Below are 24,401 nucleotides of genomic sequence, written 5' to 3'. Positions count from 1 at the left end.
CGTTACCATTTGTTTTCTATCTACCTAGTTAAGAAACTACAAATGTTACAGGCTGTCCAAAGTGTAAAACATTAAATAAAATGAAAATCCCGCGTCTAGGCTCCTTCTGGGTGCTGAGTGGTAATGTTCCTGTTCACAGGGATTAAATTAAACCTACAGGTTCCTACGGCGGTCTAAAGAACTTCTTACAATCGCTCTCTGGAAAACATTCATTTGTCAGCTAGCAATCGACACTGCACAAAATCCAGAACAAAATTTAGATGAAAAAGGTGAAGTGTCAGGGGTTGTTCTGCCTTTTTTTTTTTTGTATCACACACAGATTGCAACATCCCTGCTTGAAACAGAAGCCAGAACTCCCTCCTGCCACACCAGCCATGGCCTGTGGCTGCTGCTGCTTCTCAGAACTGCCACTGCGGGAGCAGTGCTGCGAGCGCATCGGATGCTGATGCGCTTGTGTCCCTGCTGCTTAACCCCACATCCCAGCCGGAGCCCGGACACACCACCCGAGCAGCAGCTACCGCCTTCCCCCCCTCCCAGCTCCAAGCACCAGGAAAGGTCACTCATCTGCAGGCTGTTCTCCCAAAGAAAAAGCATAGGTAATTTAAAAACTTCTTTTCTTTTTGCCAACAAAGCATCTTGTTCTGTTGAAGGGACAAGGAGGAGGGAATCAAGGTAAAAAGGGTGAGTGAGAGGTGTAATACATTAGCTTTAAAAAAACTGTTTAGACCAATTATCCACACATCATTGCTGGATCGATACACAGGTACGCAACTATAAACCAATGTGCTTTGAGTATTTTTCAAGTATCTGGTATCAATTTTGTATAAAGATTTTGCGTAAACAAACTACTGAACAAACGAAAAATGACTGTTTCTCCACGTTTGAAATTAAGCTTAAAACTAAAGCACTCCAGGAGTTAGTATTCCGTCCAGCACTAACAGTCTGCCAAATTAAAGGTTCGGGTGTTGTTCCAAAAGACCATGGGCTGGTAAAAACCCGCTGAACAGGAACTAAGGAAACAGAAATAGTGTGCAATAATTAAAAAGCAGTTTGCAGTTTGGGGGAAAACGTCTAAAATCCTGAATTAAAAAACACAAATGAAGTGAAAGCTTTTAACTGGTACACACTGTTCACACCTATATTTCAAGTTTGGAAACGCATATTTTCAAGCAGCAATACAAAAAAGTATCCATGAAGAATGCATAATCTCTGAAAAAATTATGAAAACATCCCTGCTACCATTACATTTCTAAATACAAAACTGACTACCATATTGTTGCTTCTGTGTAGCGAGAGAAGTTCATTTTCAAAACAGATAAAATTCAGTCTTTAGGTGTGAATGGTATGAATGACAGTCTCCTTTTTTTCTTTTTTTTTTTCTTTTTTTTTTTTTTAAATTTCTTAGTTGTTTAGGATCCTTAAGCATGCAAGCCTCGGAGAGGAAGGCCCGACGAGGGCAGGGTTGGCTTATGACATCCAGTTTAGGACAGAGCTGGGAAAGCCTCTGGGTCATCTACATCAGGAGCAGAAGCACTCGACTGGAAGAGAAACAGAGAGTTATTTTACTACCTTCCGCAGCACCAAGCCCTGCGCGTCCTTAGCCCCTCGCCGCGTCCTGCTGTCGGTGCTGCCCAGCGGGCACCAGCCCACAGGCACAACACCTTGTTTTCTTTTTCCTGAGGAAAAGTTTGTTATGTATATGTTTTTTTAATTGAAACTATCTTTAGAGACACTGGAGAAAACAAGTGGACTGTATTGGCACGTGATAATAGCACCAGCTTACTTTTTTCCTCATCCTTAACAAGTTCCCTACACGAAGCAGCAGCACGCAGCCATCAGCTCTTACTGACGGACACGACTGAGGTGACACAGGAAAGGCCTGTTCACAGCAGCGTTCCCCACATTTAACTTTCCTCATTCGGAAACTGGTTGTTAATAAAAAATGTGTATCAATCTATCAGATGGTACCCTGAAGTCTCCTCAGTACTTCCCTGGCAGGTTTTTTTTTTTAGTTATTGTTGTTTTGTTTTTAAAAGGCTCTGCCACACCTGAAACAACAGTGCTGCAATGAAATGCAGAAAGGAGGCAGCGGAGAATCATCTGCACTTTCTGCATGAGAAACGTAGAAAGAAAGAGGAGTAGAAAGAGAGAACAGTGGAAATTTCCCTAAACATCTACGTTTCTCAGGACGGAGATTAAGCCATCCCAATAAAACTTGTGTCAGCATCTGCAGGTAAGACTAAGTCACTGCAGACGCGGCCAGGCCACGGACTAGCAGCGGGAAGCAGCACGGCTACGGGCGTACGGCCTCGCTACCTCCCGCGGCCGGCTGGAGGGGAGCAGGTCCCTGCCGCGGGACAGCCGCGCTCACGGGTAGGGGAAGCGGCAGTGGAGATCACCAACCTGGTTGGGCGTGTGGATCACGTCGAACTCCTTGACCAACTGGAAGGAAAGGAACACAGTCAGCAGAAAGTCAGCTGCAGGGCTCAAAGTACTTAACTGCTTTATGACGGCACTCTTGAAGAAGATGCCACGTTAGCGAGACAACTCGGGGCAAAAACCACCCCCATTTAGTATCAATTCCGTATTTTCCTGTACTGATTTTCCCGTACTGTTATCAGGGGAGATTTTTCCAAACTAAAAAAATCTAAAAACTTAAAGATGCAGCAGAAAGAGAAAGCCAGCATCCTACAAGATCCTGCAAGAGGCAAAAACGAGCAATGCTGGTTTATGTGAAAGAAGTCAGGCCACCCGGACTGAACTCATCTCCTAGCACGTAGCAATTTGAATAAATGCATTTATGGCAAGTTAAGTGACCTGTATTTAGTCAAATCTTTACCACAGCTGTACTACAGCCCTTCAGCCTTACACGTTCTCCCCAGGCACCCCGCAATACTTTTTCTGATCATTTCTTTAGGGCTTTAGGACTACGGCTGAAAAAACTCCTGCACATTAGGAAAAATACGGCAAGTCCTACTTCCGCATGAACGCCCCTAATTTCCTCAAATTCAAGGTAGAGCAGGCTGCCATAACTAGTTGTCCTCACCCTCAAAGGGTCACCGAGTACACGCAGCCCTGCGCGTGTCCAAAATCTCTAGCACACCATGCTTCTGCTCAGACACCAACGGGACTGCCTGACAGTACTCAGACCCATCCACAGCAATCATTTTGCAAGAGGGGCTTTTTTTTTTTTCCCCAAGAGTCAGCTTTTCAAGAGGGACCTTTTTTAACCCAACCTACTCTCCACCCTCCCCCTTTTTGTGTGCAATAGGAACACTGCTAGAACACTCCTCCTTTTGCCCTAACAGTAAACGAGTTTTAAGTCAACTTGCAAGAAATGCACGTTCTACTTGGTTTTAACGTGCAGCTCATTTCCTGAGCGATTCCCCCAGAAATAAAGACACCTAGGACAGAATGCAAGAGCCCCAGTGACAGCTAAGCGCCCCTGCAGACGAGGCTGTAGCCACTCACCTTGTCAGTCCTGCCTCCGCGGCTGGCCCTGCCACCACGCCCTCGGCCACCCCGTCCCCCTCGGCCACCGCGTCCGGGGCGGCCGAGGTCTCCAAAGTTGATCTCCAGCTGGGACGTGATGTCGTTCGCGGGCTTACGGAAGTGATGATCCATTACAGAGTCCTCAGCATGAGCCTGCAACGATGGGTTTTTGTGAGTAACGGCCACCACCAAGGAAACGTTTTCACCTGCAGCTGTGCTCTCACCAGCGCAGGGTACGTGCTCGCCTCCGAACGCACGCCCTAGGCACGGTAAGAGGCAGAGCAGGGCTGCCAGGAGCCGAGTGGCACCACAGACTGCACACAGGTAACGTTCACTGAGTTTAAGCACTCCAACAATCAAAGTCGTTTCACATTTCCAAGATACCGAGGGAAAGTCTAGAGCTCCTTTACAGGAACAAGGCCAGGCTCACCTGAGACCAAACGATGGAGCCAAAAAGAAGCCTGCTTCTAACTTTTCACTTCCTCTCGCCCCACATCCTGAGGAATCTTCGGGTTCTGCCAATTTGTTTAATTCTTTTTAAAAAAGCGCTCAGTAATCCATCTTGATTTTGCTCCCTGAGTGCTTTACGCTTCGTTTGCCTCGCTTTGTGTAAATATTTAAAGCAAGAGAGGCCGTGCGGATCCCCTACTGTTTGTAGTAGCCCCAACAGGCAGTGAGAAGCACAAACACCCTCTGGACGGTGTAACTGAGGTAGCCAACACGTTTCTGCTAAAGCAGAGGACCGATCGCACAAATCGCGCTGAGGGATGACTCCTGTGACTCGTACCACCTCCGCCACGCTGAAGCCACCTCTCACAGCTCGCTGGTTCCCAGCGCGTGAACGGTGAGAAACGCGAGCCCAAGAGCACGGCGTGCGCAGGTCCCACCCGACACCCTAACTGCAGCCCTGCGGCACAGCCCCAACTACCTCACGTCGCTGTACGCTGAGCACAAAAAGCACCGGCCACGTTTAAATCATTTATTTCTCCTACTTGGCACAGGATGATTTCTCCGTCTGATAAGTCAGGTTTTGGCACTACGAAGATAGACAAAACACAGAACCGCCCACACTGGGTCAGAGCATGGGCTTATCCAGCGCTCTGCCTCTTACAAAGCCCACTCATCGTGTTTTGGACGCATCCCTTCCTTCCCTACAGCCTCCCAACTTCTAGAATTCTCAGTTTGCCTTCTTCCCCCGGCCCAAGTGCCACAGGCAAGGTTAAGCACACCGCGATACCTTTAATTACCGCTCGTGGATCCTGCGTGAGGCAGCCAGCGGTACAGAGGGGGCTGCAGTCCAACGGCTGAAAGCGGCTCTCAGAGATGCCTCGGGTCAGTCCCAAGCGCCCCGAAGCCTCTGCCCCCACGGGTTTGTTATTTATTAACCCCTCTCCAGGCCCAGCTGTGCCCGCGGCCTCCCCAGCACCCCGCAGCGCAGGGCGCCAGCACCACCTTTCGGCACGGTTTCGCTTCCCTCCTTACTACCTAGCGTTGTCACCCGCTGCTTCGGTCCCTGCAGGGCACCAGGACGGTACCTTCAGCTTACTGGCAGTTAAACGGCTTCTTTCTGAGAGGTAGGATCACATCAGCGCCTTGGTACAGCAGTCCTGTGCGTCTCCTTCCCTACACTGTTACTGCATAAAAAATTAACTGCAGTCTATCAAAATACTGCATTTTTACCATTTAACTGCGATTTAACCGCTAAACCCAGCAAGCAGCAAACTCTACGTGTAACCTAAGGATTTTTTTTTACCCAAAATAACTCAAGATGATTTAAAACACTAGAAGACGACTTGGCACCTCTTCCTTCCCGAGGTCAGGTGGTAACGCAGCCCCAGACACACCGCAGGGCTGCTCATTGTGAATCACTTTTGGAAGCATTTAATTGGCACGCATCGGCAACTCGGTGGCACTCTGATCTAGTAACTGATCGCTTCCTGAAGGCACCGGGCGCTGCACTTGGGTGTTGAAAACGTTAAGAACAAGCCACTAACGGAAAGGGAGCCAAAGCGGACAGTGAGATGGAAAACAGCAACAGCAAAACGCAAGAGATTCATGACAGAAGCTTTTATGGTAAGGCTTGAATTCAGCTTAGTTAGGAGCGAAGGTACTAACTACGAGGGGTCCTGCGTGGTGAGACAACAGGCATGGACAGAAGAGCTTCGTATTTGCTATTTTTGTGACTTCTTTGCATCGAAGACCTTCGTTTGAGAAGGGGCTCAGATCAAAACACACATTGCCAGTGAGATATAAAGGATCGGTACCTCATTTGACTCCAGCAGACTCCCCTGCATTTCTGTCATCGCCTTTGTCTGATGAAAGTTGCGTGTCCACGCCAAAGTGACAAAAGAACAAGGGGAGAAAACAAAAGGAAGAAATGAGACTCAGCTACATACAGGAACAACAGGTAACAAGGTCACACGAGCTTGCCGGATACGGGTGTCAGTGAGCACACGGAGCAGCAGCAGGACGAGAGCTGTGCAAGCATCCAGAAGGAGCAGAGGATGGACTCGTAGAGGGAGGCAAAGAGAAATCTCGGGTCGGGAATAAGAAGAAGTTTAACGCAAGCTGCTGGGAGCTCCTCGAGCCCACACACGGGGCCGGTCCCCGGCACCGCACCGGGAGCACAGAACTAGGCGGAGCTGGTGGAGGCTGGGGGCTGGCTCGGTTCCGAATAGTTACTGTTCGTGGAACAGGGCTTTCTGCACCGCCTGGCTTCAAGGGCGATTCCCCTCAGTTCTGAGAAGACGAACTGCTATTTTCCGGAACATGTTTCCCAGCCTCCCACTGCGATCTCCTCTCTAAGGAAACGATCAGAGCGGCAAGAAAGCCTCAAGTCCCAGGGAAGGGGCCCAGCGCAGCAGATTGACACAGAGCAGGAACCGATGTACCAGGAGGGGAATTGTTCCCAGAAACTCGCAGCAAACTCTGAACAAGTTTTAAGACCTCGTCACAACTTAACTCCTTCCCATTTTTATCAGGAGAACAAAATACCCAAGTCACTAAGCCCGCTGCCAAGAAGAAGGATCTCTTACAGCATGACCCAGTCTTCTGGAAGGAGTCTCATCACACAAGGGCTGCCGGCACATATGGATTTAAAGCAGACAGCAAGAACCTGAGTCGGCATTAGGAGTTCGCTGCACGCAACGTGTCACTTTCTAGTAGTTGCACGGCAAAGGGGAAAGAGAGGGAAGACCCGAGATACTGCTGAGCATTTCAGCCCTCGGTGAAGAACGCGAGGAGGAGGACAGCTCCTTCACGGGACTGAGGCAGATGAGCAGCGCTAGAGCCTCACGTGCTTCCTAGGGCGTTCTCCCAGGAGATCTCAAGCTACACGAACAAGGGAGGTTCTTGCAACTCTTCACTCCTGACCTCTCAGAAAAATCTGCTGGTACGCATTGCGATTACTCAAGTACAGAAGATTTGGGGCCGAAACCCAGAATTTACCTATAAACCAAGCCACTTGCACGTATCAACACCCTTCTTACCACTGATCACGGAAATCTTACACCAGCCTCACCTCATGACTCAAAGGGATGTCCAAGAAGACAAGGAGAGCCAGAACAGCGGATGACGAGGCGGCTTTGTTCCTAACTTCTCATTATTCCACCTTCTCAAACTGTTCACAAATGAACTGCAGCGAAAGCTTTTCTAACACCTGTGTTTCAGGAACTACCCTGCTCTAAAACTTGCAGGGGAACACACGCTGCCTCCCAAGGGATCAGCGACCAATGATTACTGACGCGGGCAGAGACGTTTGCTGGATGAAGTCTGGAAGCTTCTAGATTTGAAGGCACTTTTGTTGGTACCTCACTTCTGTGCTTATACAGCAAAGAACGGTTGGCTTATGCACTAGTGTGAGAAATACCCAATTCACTCATATCAGAGTAAATTAACTGAATACACCTCAGAAAGAACAACCTACTAATCACTGAAGTGATTTGATTACTACTTCTCCTTAGCTATTAATTGATTTTTTTGGATGAAGAATACTGCACGGAGTTTTCCAGCTTTTAACTACCCGAGAATACAACCATCTTATCACACTATCATACATCTGTACGTTTAAAAACACACCGTGTGCCACTAACTGAACACCGTATACATCTGCTCCAGAGACTGGAGCTGGGGGGGATTTCTTGACACTCACGGGATTCCAGTTCAATACACCTTGGTGAAGTTGGTGAGTGCTTCTGTTCAACTTTATTCTCCTGGTACACAGCAGCATTTAGTCTAACTCAATTTCCCCCTTCAGAGAAAGCAGCGTTTTATGAAAACTTCACACAGTAAGCAGCTTCAGGAAAATAACAGGACTACCGCACACAGTAGGAAAAGAAAATGGCACGGCCGTGACGAACTCATTCCGAGTTCGGTGAGATCAGAAATGGAGTTTTCATGGCAAAGTGATGGACAGTGCTTCCCCATTGTACACCAGGCCCCAGCTTACGAGAAAAAAATGGCAAGGTGTGAACAGAAATACACATTAGGAGACCACACAGCACATTACGCAGTATTTAGTTACTTCAAAGGGAGTCAAAGCCAGCTGCTAAACAGAGCCGAAGGCCACTGATTAACAGTGGGCCATTTCAGATATTACAGAGCGTTAAAAACAAAAGATTAAAAGGCCCTGACAGTTTCTGGAACTGAATCCAGCTGCCACAGCCCTGCGTTAGGGAGCAGCACCTCCCTCCCCTCTGAAGTGGGACACGTCTCTCCCCTGGCCACGCTCACTAGTTAAAAAGGAAATTACACTTTGTAACGACCAAAACGAGTACGTTTGAGAAACTACAGCTTTAAAGCGATTCTGCAGCAACTACGGTGGGTATCACTGCAGCATACAAACGTAATTCACCTGGTGGCTAAAGGAACTTCAGAGGCACACGGCCACGTAACGTTACAGACCAAGACACAGACTTCAGGCACACAGTTTGGGTACTGAGGTGGCTGAGGCACGACCAGTACTTCTCCAGTCTTACACAGAGTTCAGCAAGCGCAGCCAATCTGCGCGCTGAGCAAGGCTAACAGAGGTGGTACTGTGAACCCTTTTAAAAGAGAAAATTTAATTGTGGTGAACGAACTTCTGAAGAAATGCTCACCAAGGGACAGTCCTTACAGCGGGACCTGCCCAGCTGCAGCAGCGCTGGGGTCCCCACTCGGAACGGTTAGGTTGTAACACGGTATTTACACATCAGCCTAAGGACGTACACCAAAGGCAAGAACTAACCACCGTAAGAGCAGCTGCTAAGGCTACTGCACCGCCTCAACTTTATGACGAGAAATGTTATTCTCACTTTATAAATTTTTAGCACCAGGTCAGCCTGTTGGAGCAGAGCTTCCCCTCCAGAAATACGTATCAGTAGACAAGCCTAAACAATCTGGACACTAGCAAATAACGAAAATCACTTTACCTCCTCGCTCTTTGACTTGTGAAGAACAAATCCTTTTTTCCATTGCCCATCAGCACCCTCATTTGGTTTACGGATGTTGAACTCAACTTTTGCACGATCCTTACTTTGAATAGCTTTCCATTCGTCCAGGGTCATTTCCTTAGGACCTTCCTCCTTAACTTCTTCAACCTCATTCTCCCTGTAGTAAATTCATGCATACCATGATCATGACTTAGAATTCGTACTCTATACACAGAGAATTCAACAGCAGTTCCTAATCAGCACCAGATTGTAATAAACATTTGTTGTTATAAAAAAGCATTGAAATGTGTGCATTTATCTAAAACTCAACTCCCCCACTCCCGCTGATGCTGCAGGTTCTGCATATTAATTGTGATTGTCTTTGCAAGTGTGAGAGCCCACCTTTTCCAACAGACTGCAACGAGTTTCTCAACCTTTTCCAAGACCTTCCTCACAATGTTTCAGGTTGGACAGTGAGATGGAGCTTGTTCTTACCGTAATTCTCAGAATTTTATTTTTAATAATCAGCTTTGACTAATCTGCTTCCTTGATTCAAAGACAATTATTAACATCCCAGGTAACCAATTTTTACTCTCAGCTAACTTGACAAAACAAGCACACAACTCAGTGACTTGAGATGTATCACCGCATTGTAAATCCTCTCCAGCTCCTGCCAAAGAGCTATTTTTAAGTAAAACACAACCACCATGTTCAGTAACAGATCATGTTCCAGCTACACAGGCAGTCAACCCTCTCGTCATTCTTCTGTGTGCTTATGCAACTCCATTTGATTTATGAGGTATTCTGACATTACAGAAGGGTAGTGCCACATGCGCAGCAAAAACATCACAAAAGCATCAACTTAGAAGGTTTTTCTGTAGCCATTAATTTTGATATAATAATGAAGAGGTTTTGCATCAAAATTACTGTATTTTGTATTTTTCTCATTCCACAGAACAGCATGATTTTTTACACGTTATATATTCAAAAGCATGCTTATTGCTCGGTGCAGAGACATTACTCCTTGGTATTCCCCCTATTTTAATCCAGTAAAACATCCCACAGTTCTACTGAAATATTCCAATTAGAGATCCAAAATAGACAAACTGGAAATCAACCCGTGTGAAGATGCTTCTCTGTAAACCTAACTGACGGATTGCAGCAGAAGTGGCATACTTGAAACCACAAAGCACACACATTTTCTGCAGATCTGAGGATGAAAAACCCCATCAGAACTTTGCAGATAGCTGATCTGCACAAGGACGGGTTGGTATCTGCGGAAGCACCAGGACACTACTACTACTAAAGACCCAGAAAATACTGCGTACCCAGCAAATTTCATATATCCAGATTCGTAACACATTTTTTTCCAGGACTAGCCAGCCTGTGTTTTCTGACCAATGCTGAAGCTGTAATTCCTTAAAAACCCTTGGGCTCCTTCTATTTACAAGACAACTTTACCCTTGGACACCCAGAACCTCAGGGAAATGACAGCATTTAGTGATGTAATTAAAAGAAATAATTTTAGTCTCTACCGAGCAGCTGTCTCCTCTTTACCAGTAACTGAGGAAATCAAGCTACGGACGACTGCACGTTAAAAATTGTGGGCAAACAAGTATTTCAAAATACCTGTTTGCCGTTTTCTTTTGAATCCACCGTAGAACACACACTAAAATACTGCACTTCCCTAAGAAACTGTATTCCTCCAAATGAACTTCAAGTCCCACAGCTGACCACTCTGCTCCTCTGAAGTTATTTGATTCACCCAGTCACTGGCTGCTTCTTTACCAGTGTCCAAGTGAGATGAGAAGCGAGCAACTTAACTTCTCAGAAAGCTGCCCAGAAGCCAGAGAATGGAAGAGGGAGGCACAACCCTGCTTCCACAACACTAGCAACACTGTCTCAACAGCTGTTTTGAAAAGCTAAGTTTAAGGAGTTGCCTTCCGCTGTCAGAAGGACATCCTACCCCCTCTGCTTGGCTGTTCTAAGTAGTTAGGAGCATGGTTGCTTTTGGATTTGGTACTTGCACTTCCAATCCTGAGATCCTAAGCACATTACAACTGATTATTAATAACTAAATCTGAAAGTGACCTAAGAGCTTGCATGACATTAACGAAAAGTTCAAGAGAACTTCTACAGATGCAGTTGGTTTTTTTTGTTTTTAAAGAGACAGGTTTTTAGCAATATTGTGATTAATTCTGTATCTCCTGAAGGACAGAATCTGAATGTTGTAAAAACAGAAGTAGGAAAATTATCAGAAGTTAAAGGCAAAGTGTCGATATCTTTGAAGCAATTAAAGAACATCTGAAAAGAGGGGGCTACTCACTTATTTTCAGAGTCAGCAGGCGGATGTTCCTCTCCCTCTGGCGTTTCCTCAGTTACAGCCGACTGATCCAACTCGCTGTAATTACATTTTTTAAATTTAAAGTTCATCCCTACTTAAAACTATGCAATATGAATGACTAGGTTCTATAGTACGTTTACACAGCCTGCTCTTCTTTAAAAGAGAACTATTTCATTAAGAGCTGCTGCCCTCCCCACCGTTACAATTCTACGGTTTCCATCTTCCCTTGTTTTTCCCCACTGGGAAGTTCCCGTTCTGAATGCCTCCCGTCACACCTTGAGACACTAAACACATCTAGACACCGGAAACATTGTTTTCACTCTAATACTTGGAGAAAAGTATGCTCAACCTGACAAAAGAGCTGCTAAAACTAGACTGTTCTTAGTAAAAGAATTGTTCAAATACCAGTACAAGACAGCCCCCTGTTCCAAACTTTAAAAAAAAATCCCCGTTTTAGAAGCTGAAGCCATCTCATACATTACTAATTAGTAATTTTAGAGCAATTAGGGATTACTAACGTTAGCTCATCTTTGACGGTTCCCCAGTTGTGTGATCCACTGCCACCACGCTTGTCCTCATGCTTCAGGCCGCTGAAATGTGAATGTGAAACAGAACTAACAAAACTGAGTTAACATTATAGTGTCCAGATACAGGAATTCAAAGGCAAACTTAAAAATGTAATTATTGTAAAGAACAGCCAAAAAAGCAATAGAAAAAGACTTACGATCTATCGCTGCCACTATGTCTGTCAAATTCACGTTTGCCACGAGAGTCAAACCCATCTCCTCTGCCCATGCCACGGCCACGGCCACGTCCTCTTCCAAGTCCACCACGTCCACGCATAGGTCGGTCAAGAATGGGTCTAGACGGAACAGCCAAACTGCAATATTTCACCACCAGGAGTTTACGACATGGCTTTCAAGGTTCTCTTTTTCCCCTAGCGAGGATTTTATTTCCTCGCTTTGCCTTTGACAATGGCAGTTTGTGCTTATGTCATGACTCTAAGCTTTCAGGGGATATTCCCTCGCTGTGCAGACGGACACACAGTGGCAGGGGCTCCCCGGGGGCGGTTGGTGTCCCACGCCTGGCAGCGTGCAGGAGGCATTTGGGCAATGCCCTTGGTAATGTGACGGCCTGGGGGTGGCCAGGCAGCTGGGCTCCGTGGTCTTTGGGGGTCCCTTCCAAAGGAGCTCATTCTACGTACAGTCTACCTCAACACCAAACTATTATTACACTGAACAAACCCACATGCAGTCTGCATTTTACAATCTGTAAGAAACACTCTGCTGAGTTACTATCTATTTGCATCTCACTATTAACTTGCATCTTCTGTCCACTGTTCCAAACCAGTGTTTGTGCTGTGTCACGTCACCAGCCGGTGCTACAATTTCTGTTCATCTCACCTTCACCCAAATTTCAGGGGTGTTTTAACAGTGACTACCACACGATACTTTGAACACTTGAGCCGTAAGATGGCTTCATCACGTCCAGATCTGAAGCCGCTGCAGCCAAGGTGCGAACACCTACACAGCCAAACTTGCATTGGCTTGAAGTCAGCTGTGTGGATTTAAGCAACAGCTGTCAGAGCAAACATCTCAGGCTGCAGGCAAGAGCTACGCTTGAGTTCCTCTCCTCACCTCTCTGAAATGGATTTTGGGAAGTATGGTGGGTACCTTACTGATCTAAGCCATGCCTTCTGTTAAACCAACAGAACTGTTCACGTGACACGATTCCTGGTCTGGAACTTGAGCCAAGTTTGCAAATAAGATCGTGCAGAAGGGAAGAGAAGTATTCTGACACAGGCTCTTCTCGTGACTGACAAATACAATTCAATCTATTTAATTTTGAGTGAAATGGCTTTTTTTTTTTTAAGCTTAGTAGCGGAAGATAGGACAGCCCCACTCCAGAATATCACAAAGTTCCTCATCACGCAAGACAAGTTCTTACTTATCAACGGAAAATTCTCCTCCTTCGCCTTTCTCATCAGCAGGTTTATCGAATCGGCGCTCGCGAGGAGGTCGCCGCTCCGGTCTCCTTTCGATGGGCTTGCCTTCACCCTGCTGCTGCTGCTGCTGCTGCTGATCAGGCCTCCTGCCAATGCGCCTTATCCCTGAAACATTAGGCAAAACACATCAACACAATGCAGAGCTGCTCCGGGAGAGATACCGGCTCTAACACCCCGAACAGAAGCCGGAATTCAAGTTTTTCTTCGAGCCCTGTGACCACGTAATCACAGGAACAATACCTTCACAAAAAAGTCCCTGCAGATCATTTGACTCTTCTAATGCACGTTTTTAGGCAGCATTTCAATCAAGCTGCATTTTGTACAAGCGTATGCTCTTACACTGCTGTAGAGAACAAGACCTGTCAGAGCACACACACCATTAGGGACCTGTGCTAAGCGACCAGCTTGCAGAGGAGGACTGAGGAAAGTTTTGCTTTTCCCTGAAGGCTACTTTTCAGGCAGAACCTGGGCTTTTCCTTCTGTACGCACCAAAAGGTCAGCAGCTTCACTGCAGCTACGTCCCTGTGACAGCCACCTTGCTTCACCCTAACGCGTGCTGCCTGGAGATATTTGCGGACAGCAGGATTACCTGGGCAGGGTGCACGCCCCCAACGGGGCCAGCCGGCACCCTGAGGAGCAGCGAGCCCCCTACAAAAGGGGCTGGTCACCAAGCAGGGCGCTGCCCCGCGCCAACCTGCATGCTCCAACACAGGCTCCCTGAGCAAGACTCACCTAGCTGCACGCTTACTTCGGGGTGTAAGAAGGATCTTACACCGCTTTCTTTTCCACTCACCTCCCGAAAGGCCTGTTACACAGCTCTTTCCAAAGAACAGCACCACTCAGTCCTCTTTTGTCACACTGCCGGATTTCCAAAATGTTTAGGGAAGAAAAACCTCACCGAACCACCACCCACTGTGGCTGCCCTCGAGAAGCGCGAGCTATCTTTTAAATTTTAAAAAAAAGCCAGTTTTTAATATTCTCAAAGAAAGAAGTTCCTGCCTAACAAGCAGTGCCGTGCCTGGGTGGGGCCCCAGAAGTTACAGTTGTAATGATATCCAAGCCAACACGCCCAAATGAACAATGTCTTCCTCACCTTACAAGCTGTACTTCCCATGAAGTTTGCATGACATACACTGCTTGCTCAGGAATCCTCGCTCCCAGAGAAACACGGGAGTTGAACTCCCATTTACTCTGAGAAGAGCTCTCGGGCTGAGAGGGACCATTTTATTCTGGGGTACAGCCTAGCAAGGAAAGCGAACGGGCCAGTGTCACACGGGAGGCGTGCTGCAGAACTGGGATGAACAATCCGCAGCTTCTGAATTTCAAGCTCAACACGCCGTGCTCAGAAAAACCCGGTTCCAGGGGAGCCTCACCAAAACCTGGGAGCGTTTCTTTTTGTGAGTAGCACAAAACTTTTAACTGGTAACTCCCTAGCAGAGTAATCTGCCTCTCTCCAGAGCAGGGTGGCAGGTTGAACAGTAATTTATTCACTCAGAACACAAACCCCGGTACTACCACGGCATCCAACACCTTTACAAGTGTGACAACTATCGTCTGCTAAGAAAAGCAGAAATTTTCAATCCGGAAAGTGAGTCTTTACTACAGCACTCCGTACGCACTGCTGCAAAAGCAGGTCCGATTTTCTCTGTTTCATTACTATAACAAGCCACAAAACGCTATTTTTTCCGCAGTAACGTAGTGCTTGTTCTTGAAAGTGAACACGAGAACTGGGAGGTAAACATGAACAACTCGTCCTACCAAAAAAAACAAGCCCTCCGCGTTCTGTTGCATTGGCCAAACACACTGCCCATGTTTCAGGCTTGCCTCACGAGGACCAACGCCATTAATCTGCATCTGACTAACATTTACAGGGGACGCAGGCTTAGTAAATTGCCACTTGGGACAAATTACTGCATTCCTCACGGGGAAAGAGCTCTCGAGTGTCACGTTTTAAAGTACAAAACATCCACAGGCAAAGAGCGCTGCGACACAGCTCCCAACTTCTGCTTGTTGCAGAGCGGTTTTAGGTTTCTTGCAGGTATTATTTCGCACGGTAACGCGTTATAACTTTTTATTAAAAAAAAAACGTAAAGGCGTGGTGGGAGCCGTCTGGCACTGCGGGAAGCGCAAAGGCACCGCCACGCTTCCGTGCGGCACCGCGTTCTTCCGAGCTGAGGGCATTTCTGCGAAGATCAGGGAATTGGACTGCAGCGAGCGAGCCGGCTCCTCGCCCGCACGCCGAGCTCTCCCCACGCTCCGACGCACCCCAAGGGCTCCACCAGCGCCCCGAGCAGCTCGCTGGGCGCCGCGGCCGCGATGCCCGCCACGGGAGCACGTGGACGGACGACACCTACCGCTTGTCACGCGGCGCCCTGTCACATCCATCAATTTGCCCAGACCGTGTTTATTTACTCTATTTGCGCTTCGATTGCCTTTTTTAAACACACACACACAAAAAAAAAAGTCGCAACTCCCTGGGTCGCCTGTCCAGGCCCCTGCTGGCTTTGCAGGGCCGTGCGGGAGCACGCAGCCCGGCCCCGCTCCCATCGCTGCGGAGCGCTTCGCGTGGGGCCTTCTGAAGAGCGCCCTGCACCGAGCCGTGCCCCGCAGTACCGGGCCGTGTCCCGCCGGTACCGGGCCGCGTCCCCCCCCGTCCCCGAGCCGTCCCGGGCCGAGCCCCACGCCCGGCTCCATTTTGGGCGCCTCGCGGGCGGCCACGTGCGGCGGCCCCGCGGGGCTCCCCGGGCCCGGCCCGGCCCCAGCAGGTGCCGAGGGCCCCGGGCCCGTCCCCGTTCCCCCACGTGGCCGCGGCGGGAGCCGAGCCCCGAGCCCCCAAACCCCCAAACCCCCCAACCCCGCTCCCCCCGGCCCCGCTCCGCCGCCGCCGCCTTTGTGCGGGGCCGGCCCTGGCCGTGTGCCCCCCCCGCCCCCCCTCCGGCCCCGCTACCCCCCGGCCCGGCGCGGCCCCGCTCACCCTCCTTGCGCAGCGGCGCTCCGGGCTGCCCGGTGCCCTCCTCGCGGCGGTCGGCGGCGCCCCCGGCGGAGGCGGCGAAGGGGGGCAGCGGGTTCTTGCGCTCCTTCTGCGACTCCCGGCGCAGCTGCTTGGCCGCGCTGCCGGCACCCCCGCCGGCCCCCGCCTGGCCCGGACCCCCTCCGCCGCCGGCACCGCCTCCGGAGGAGCTGTTCTGGGCTCCCGCCGGGCCGCCGCGGGCCCCGCCGCCCCCTTGGCCCCCTCCGCCGCCGCCGCTCTCTTTCCGCCGCGTCTCGGCCGCCCGCAGCACCTCGAAGGGGTCGGACTCGTCATCGAAGAGCTGGTCGAAGCGGTTGGTGACGACGCAGCCGAAGCCCTCCTGCAGGTGTCCGGGCATGATGGGCCCCCGTCGGCGGGATCCTGCTGCGATGCTGCCGGGCCCCGCGCCCTGCTCGCTGCCGCACAAGATGGCCGGCCCCGACGAGACGCGCTTCTCTTCCGGCGCCCGGCCTCATCCGGGCACCTCACCCCGCGCGGCGCCGCACGGGACTTGGAGGCGGCCCGCGCCCGCCGCCGCCCGCGCCCGCCCGCAGGACTACGACTCCCGGCGTGCCCCGCGCCGCCGTTGGTTGGGAGGGGGGGGGACGCGGGAGGGGAGGGGAGGGGCGCGGGGCCGCCATGGCGGCGACCCCGGCGGGGGGGGGGGGTCGCATCAGGGAGGGCGGAGGGCGAGGGGTGAGGGGGCGGTCGGGTGCGGAGCTCGTCGTGGCCGGCACCGGGAGCCGCTGGCAGGCTGCCGGGGGGCGCGGGCGGCTCCGCGGGCAGCCCCAGCCCGGTCCTGTCGCCCCCGCCCGCCAGGACGCGGGTGTCGCCACAGTTGGTGTGACAGCAGTTAATTTAGTGAATTTCGAGGCCCTGTCAATAAACAAGCCCCAAACCTGGAAAAACCAACACGCTTTTGGACACGCCGTGCCGTACAAGTGCCACAAAGCACCTGGACACACAAACACTGAGCTCGGAGCCAGGCCGCCTGCAGCGAAGCACCGCTGCCGTCAGGCCGCCCCACGCTGCTGAGGGGAACGGGGCCAGTCACGAGCCCACGCTTCGCGCTCGTGTGTGTCCTAAGGAAGGTGTGCGCTCAGGGAGCCCCTTGCTGCTGTCCTGTGGCCCCCTAAAAACCGTTCGTGAGGGGAAGGCCGCGGGGGCAGGCAGTGGAAGGGGCGCCCTGGGTGCACAAGGCCTCCGTGCGTTCGTCCCCACAGCGGCTGTCACCGGCACTGCTCCGCGTCCCCCTGGGGGAGTTGGATTTTAAAATAAAATTGTGCACATCGTGAACATCACACATCGTGTGGGTGAATGTTGTTACAGGAACACGCTGCACGTGGTGGCTGGGCAAGCTGGAGCGCGGACACAGTCCTGCTGTCAAGAGATCGAGTTAACAGAGGGACATGTTGCTCTTGTGAAGATAGTGTTTGGTTTTGCATCCAAAAGCTGTGAATCTGACACTTCTCACTAGCATTAAATGGCTTTTTAAAGCACGGGTGCTGCGATAAATGTGTCATTGAACGCAACTTCAGTAACACTGGTTTAAGAGATTTGCTGTTAAAACCAATAAAACTTGTTGTTTCACAACCTTGACGATTTACCTTGAGCTTAGAGGTATAATATTTCCGTCTTCCATTAACAATTATATTCTTCTAATTAGCAGCTACAATTACAAGACAATATCAAGTTGTCAGAAAAACAAGATGGTAAATATTAGCAGTACTAATTAGTCGTTACTTCTTTTTATTCTCAGTGGAAATAATAAGCATCCTAAAAATTAAAACATACTTAACTGGCACATACTTGACATCTCCTTCTAAAATACTGTTTTCTATATGTCAGAACCTGGTGGTACCTGATTGTATAATTATGTTTATCCTCAGCAAGGATAGTATTTCTAATTTTTCTGAGGAAGCCCCTCTTGAAGCACCGGATCTCTCACATAAGAAGCTCGCGCTGTTCTTGGGATATTTTAAGTGATCACCGCAAATTAAATCCTCAGAACTCAACATATTTTCCTCAAGCAAGCCTTTTTGCTTTTGGAATGAATCAAATATCACCAAATGAGACGTGCACATAATTAAAAATCAGGGCAGAAGTTTTCTGGAGAAAGCCGGAACCCATTTCAGCATCCTGCTCCGTCACAGGCACTGAGTCTGCACTGCATCACATACATTTTATTAATAAAATACAAGCATTCTCACTCAGAGCCTTGAAGCGCTGCTGCCAGATGGCACGGACGGCTTCATGGTTGCAAGATGGCATTCGATTACACAAACGGATTTCTCAGTCACCTGCCTGTAGGATTTTTCACTCGCATGGAAGTCACAGCATCTACGTTTTGTTGGTTTTGCAAGGACCGTGCATATTTCACCTCCGCTTGTTATACTGGTTCCATACGAAGAGCTCTGCACTCTAGTGTCTTCTAACCGCCTAATGAAATCCCTCCATAGACAAAGCAAGCCGAGGTATATTCCGTATTCCTAAATTTCCGAAGTGAAGTTATGGCCTAATGGGTTTTGAGTCACACCTTGAATTAAGCACACACAAAACAGATTCAAAATGTTTTAATATAAACTGAGAAATAAACCGGCTGTCGTGTCTATATGATCACCAGCAACCAGATGTATTTATTGCACGCAGCAAGAAAGCAAAGTTGAAGGGTGCGCGGTAGGAAGCCGCGTGCTTTGCCACACGCACGTGGGCATTTGCAGTAAAGAGGCCTAATTACCAGCCACCCGGGGCCCCGTTTTCAGGCACTTTGTATTTGAAAAGCAAATTCATTGATCGCCACATTCGCGTTGATAACTTCTGCCTCACTGGACAGGCGCACCCGGCGTAGCGCTGCGGAAATCCCAACCCAGGCGTTTACGTGGCAGCTCTCTCCTCCGGCCTTTCCTGGCCAGGACTGCACTTCACAGTTGTGCATCACCCCCCCGGACAAACACAGCAGCTGGGAAGGCCTCGGGCCCACGTTCTCGCCGCTGTTCAGCTGAGGAACTCGGAGCTGAAATGCCACCGAGGGGTCAGGCAGGGCTCTGGCGCCTGGCCAGGCGGGCGGGCTGTGGTCTGTGGGGAAAACAGACAGGAAACGCGACGGGGTGCGAAGGGCGGCTGGCTGCGTCCCTCCAAAAAAAAAAAATAATGAAGAAAATGTTGGGTCTAACGAGTGACTGTGAGCCGCAGAACCGACAGGCCTGGCTGCCTACACCTGGGGCGCTCTGGGTGGGCTCCCGAGGGCTCGCTGGTATCTCGCAGAGTCCGGAGCGTTGCCCTTCCGCGGGGGCATCGGCTGCGCCCAGCTGCCGGTTCCACAGGGCTCACGGGAAGATAAGGCCTCCCGAATCGCTGGTGCTCTGCCAAATCTGCTGGGCAGCGAGCTCAAAGGAGACCGGGAGGGTGGCTGAGGCTGACGGTTTGGACGTGCCTTGCTTGCTTCCTTGGGAAGCTTGACCAACACGTGTTTTCCACTGGGGACACACCAGCGGGCAGAGCCAGGGGAAAGGCACTGGGTGAAGGAGGTGGTTTTCTGCCTGCCGTTTTTTGGGCCGTGGTGCTGCAGACAAGCGGGGCTGGCTTCCAGCGCAGGGCGAAGGGGCAGCACCCAGAGCACCGCACCGGGCAGCTCGGGACAGCCAGCAGCAACCACGGCCGAGCCCTCCGCGCAACGCTTCTTGGAGAATCGGCCCCAGCTGCTCTGCACGCCACAGGCTGCCAGCCGCAGGCGCAGTTTGCTCGCACAGCTGCCTGCTGTACGGGGACGGGCACATCCCTCCGTGCTCCTGCACACAGCCGGGCGCCGGAGGCCCCTGCCTAGCAGAGCTGCCGGGGGATCGCAGCTCCCCACGTCCTGGCCCCGGGGTGCTCAGGACAGGGCTGACGCTGTGGGCAGCCCAGAGAAGGGCTGGTGACATGGTTTGGGGCTTTTGTGACTCTGTCGACGTCTGCTGCATGGCAAAATTTTCATCTGGAGAAACATTTGTGCACGCTCAGCGATGCCCAACTGCAATCGATCCTGAAAACCTGAACGGCAGGCAGCCGTAGCCTGGGAATTAAATAGCCGAGGACTATTAACGCAGCACTTCTGCTTCTAATCAGGGACGTAACTTTTATGTTACGGCTTCCAAATCGCCGAAACCCTGCACGGCAGTCTCAGGACGGTCATTTCGTTAGCGCTGTTTGCTGATGCGGTCATTAGAGGGTAATTGAAACATGCACAGACGGCTTCCAGGAGCTGGCATCAGTGACGGGATGGAAGTGCTAGGCTTCGGGGGAGCAGAGCCTGATCCTACCCGTTATTGTTCAGGGCCGGCGCAGAACCAGCGCTCCCACCAGCTGCAGAAGCGGGCTGCGGGGGCTATTTATGGCCGGGGGAAGGCAGCCGCGCCGCTTGCCCGAAGCTGGCCTATAGATAACCCACCTAGGGAGCCCCTCGGCGCTCCTGACCAAAAGAGGCTCGGCGTGCTTTGTGACACGCTACACTCTTAGGCTATTTTCAAGCTTTGCCAGCAGCTGTCGGCTGCCTGCTTGTTAAGCAAGAAGAGGAAACGCAGCAAGTTCAGGGCAGGGGGAGAAGAACCCGTTTGGGTCTTTGTTCCATCTCTGAGATGCATTTTTCCTATTTTTTGGCTGAAGGACGTTTACAAAGCCGCGTTGCTGGTTTTCTCCAGATGCGCGTGTCACTCCCCGCCGTCACACACAGCACGCCGACCAGGAGGAGGTTGCTCGGGCTCCCTTTGAGGCGGATCTCTTCCCAGGCCGTACAAAACGCTCCGGTTTCTTACACAGAAAATATTAGCTTTGCTTCTGAATAAAGTCAAGTACAGCCAGGGCTTCAGAACAGTAAGAAAAACTTAACATACCACGTTATCACGGCACCACAAAGTACCTTCAGCAACTTTCTGTTCAGTTTTTCTGCAATCGTTTTCACTGGGTTTTCGACCTGCTGCAGGAAGACACCAAGCGCTCAAAAGGCGGTGCTCTACGGCATTGCACGACTTGAGCAGGGACAGCTCGGGGGGAAAAGTGTGACAGATGACCTACTTGTGGCAGGTCTTGTGGGTGAAGAGCATGGGTGCTGGCGAGTGTGAAATAGCAGACGGTGGAAGAAAAACAAGCAGCCTACCTACACTTAGTTTTTTGCAATTAAAAGCACACTGCATTAACTAAGAGGCACCTGGTGCTTGCCGCTGCTTGCTCGTCGCAGTGGCCACAGCAGGTAGCAGGAACACAGAGCCCTTTTTACTGAGCCGCGTGCGTTGGTGCATTCCTGGCACAGGGGTTCCGAATGGGAAAAAGTCCCAGAATTAAACAGCGCCGAGCAGAAGGGCAGCGGGAATGACCGGGAGAGGTCCGGCGGGGCTCAGGAAAGCTGCACCGCACGAGCTGCACCGCGGCGTTGTCCTCCCGGATATTCCGCTCATTTCAGCACGGTGCTGGGCTTTTTTCGGAGCAGAAAAACCAGCAGCGTCATTACGAGGAGGGCTGTAAACACGGGAATAACAACACCAAGTACGTGCACGGAGAAGTGAAAAAGGCCCGTCCTGCTGCCTGCATCAAAGCGTGCACCATGCAGCCGCAGAACTTGGCCTGTAAATTCAGCCAGGCTAATTGAGCCCTGCCTCTTCTTTCTTCCCTCGAATCCCAAACAACCTGCAAAGCGGGAGTTCCTCCTTAACAGCAGTCAAGGTAAAAGGTATTTTTAGCTCAGAAAGCGAGCACTGGAACAGTAAGGAGCAGAAGGTCAGGGAGCCCGAGCGCTGCTTTTATCAGCCCCCGTCGTGGCGCTCGTTCCTGCCAGCCCTGCTCTGTGCACCCCTCAGCACGGCTCCGCTGCCCTCCCACGCTCAGAAGATGGAAAAGGGGAGAAAAAAACATTTCCCCTTCCTCCGAGATCCGCAGAGCAAGGGTGTGTGTGGGGGGGAGCAGGTTGGCAAGGGCTCTGCAGCACCCGTCGGGAGTTAAAAACCCGCGATCGTGGGGCGAGCGGTGCCGGGGGAGCCCAGCCCGCGCACGCAGCAGGCGCAGCACCCGTGGCAGCTCTTCCCACGGGCGTCGCTGGGGAAAAGAGCAGGGAAGGCAACGGTGCCGCAGCGAAAGGGCCAGCAGCAGTGCCGAGAAGCCCGGGACAAGCCAAAGCAAATCCCGTGGGCCGGCGGGTCGCTGCCCGGGCAGGGAGCTGCTCTTCCCTGCCGGCTGAACCGGCCTCTGCGGCCACGGGCAGTTTCCCATCGTGGCTGCTGCTGCCACAGCCGCTTTTCTGCGGGGCTGGCTGGAAAAAAAGCAAGCACACTCATTTTTTTTTTTTTTTTTTTTTCTTTCTTTTGGTCCGCGTTATTATTTTTAAGCTGGATCAGCTCTCTGGCTGCGTGCAGGCAGCAGCCCAAATACACGGGGGGGAAAAGGGAACGGTGCTGCCCGGGTTTGGGGGCAGGGCTGGCCGCTGCTTCCCTGCAGCACGTGCTCGGTGCTCTGCTGCTGCGCCGTGCCGGTGGCCTTCCCCTGGAGCACGAACCAGAGCAGCCTGCAGCCCACGCGCTTTTGGGGAAAGCCATCGGCACGGCCCCCAGCGCCTGCTGGGCCGTGTTGAGCAGCACCGCTTCCAGCCCCACCGGCTGCCCAGCCCGTCCCCGCGCCACAAACCAGCCCGTCCTCTCTGCCTGCTGGCCCTGCAGCCCGCGGCTTCATGCGGCGTCCCCCTTCCCCGTCCCCGTCCTGCCTGCGGCCACCGAGCCTCGCAGCCGCTGGGCTCCGGCCTCGCCGCCTCTCCGTGGAGCCCTCTCCGTGGCGCAAAGAGAAAGGGCCTGGCGGTTTCGCCGTGCCAACATCTCACCCGGCTCACTCCTGGTTACGCTTGGGAGCGCGGCACACCCCGGCCCCCGAGAAATCGCCTCCTTAACGTGATAGAGAAAGTGCTGTCAGCCCAGCCCCGGAGCTCGCCCTCCCACCGCTGGGATTCCTCCTAAAAAGCAGCGCAGGATGACCGCAGGGCCTTTGTCCCAGCCCAAACACCCTCCGGAGCGGCCCCCGGCACTGCCTGCACGCGCTGCTCCCTGCGGGGATGAGGATGGTGCACGGGCACGACCCGCAGCCCCCCGTGTCCCCCCCCCGTGCCACCCCCGGGCCCTTATTTGCTCTGCTCTCTTTGATTAAACCAAACACCGCACACGGCATCGGGAGGCCAAGGGAAACCCTCTGCCACCCCGCGCAGCAGCGCTCCTGGGAGGAAGGCGTTGCTCTTTGCGCGTTTCTGGGCGTTTTCCCAAATTTTGCCACCGGCAGACCCGAGTTTCGAGGCCGCCTTCCCAGCCGGAGGAGGAGCAAGGGGAGGACGTGCAGCCCGAACGGGGAACAGCCCGAGCCCTCGATGGCTGCGGTGCTTCGGAGGCGCCCACGGTCTGTGCGTGAAGGCACCGAAAAGCGAGGAGGGGAGCTTCTAAACGTGGTGCGGGTTTTCCCGGCCGCAGCACGCGCTGGGCAGGCAGGGGTGCCCAGGAGCGTCCCGGCTCAGGAGGCATTACCTCCTCCTCCAGCCCCACGTCAGGCCGGGGCGATTAGCCTGAGCCATTAATGCTGATGCTGTCACGCGCTAATTAGGGCTCGCGCTCCCAGGAGGCGAGCAGGGCGCGCGCAGCGCGTTTCAGGGCGATGCCAGCGAGCTGCAGCCGGGACACCGGCCCCGGCGAACGTGCCGCTGCTGGGCGCGCTCGGCCCGCACGTGCTCCAGCACGCATGCTGCGGCAGCAGGCTCGCCCCAGCGGGGAAATTCGGGGAGAACAAGATCAAACAGCCTGAAAACAGGTCACGGCATTGCCTCTGCTGCAGACGGGCAAGACAACTACTCATTAGGGTGATTACAGGCGAGGGAACTACCCCGGCTCTCTGCTAATGAGCAGCATGGGCTGCCTGACCGGTGCAGCCCAAACAAAGCCCGGGGCTGTTGTCGCATGTTCAGCTCCGGTGGCAGCTCCCAGGGCTTCCTCCCTGCTCCTGCTCCTCCCTGTCCCCATCCCCTGCCCTGCACCACGGGCCCGGCTCCCCTGGCCGCAGCGGCCGGGCAGAGGGCCCCGTCCCACGGGCAGGGAGCTCACGGGGGGCTGAAGCATGCGGGAGGTGTCCCGGGGGGTCGGTCACTGC

General features: G+C 52.2%; 1 protein-coding gene across 8 annotated transcripts; it reads right to left on the bottom strand.

The window, feature by feature from the left end:
* Nucleotides 1-1,110: 1,110 nt before the first annotated feature.
* SERBP1 (SERPINE1 mRNA binding protein 1) lies at nucleotides 1,111-16,748 on the bottom strand. 8 transcript variants are annotated; one of them, XM_080601408.1, is made up of 10 exons: nucleotides 16,224-16,748; nucleotides 13,192-13,354; nucleotides 11,969-12,124; nucleotides 11,763-11,858; nucleotides 11,227-11,301; nucleotides 8,901-9,078; nucleotides 5,757-5,804; nucleotides 3,472-3,645; nucleotides 2,404-2,442; nucleotides 1,111-1,538 (listed from the first exon to the last, which is right to left on the bottom strand). In XM_080601408.1, exons 1-10 carry the CDS (start codon nucleotides 16,615-16,617, stop codon nucleotides 1,482-1,484), a joined length of 1,380 nt encoding a protein of 459 aa, XP_080457534.1. In that variant the 5' UTR covers nucleotides 16,618-16,748; the 3' UTR covers nucleotides 1,111-1,481. The 8 variants fall into 8 exon arrangements, with proteins under 8 accessions (XP_080457534.1, XP_080457536.1, XP_080457535.1 ...); XM_080601410.1 differs by having other exon boundaries at nucleotides 11,763-11,834; XM_080601409.1 differs by having other exon boundaries at nucleotides 11,969-12,106; nucleotides 16,224-16,745.
* Nucleotides 16,749-24,401: the final 7,653 nt, after the last annotated feature.

Source organism: Anser brachyrhynchus (assembly GCF_964034855.1).
Source record: "Anser brachyrhynchus genome assembly, chromosome: 8".
Classification (NCBI taxonomy): Eukaryota; Metazoa; Chordata; class Aves; order Anseriformes; family Anatidae; genus Anser; species Anser brachyrhynchus.
This window is presented reverse-complemented; position numbering and strand designations above follow the sequence as displayed.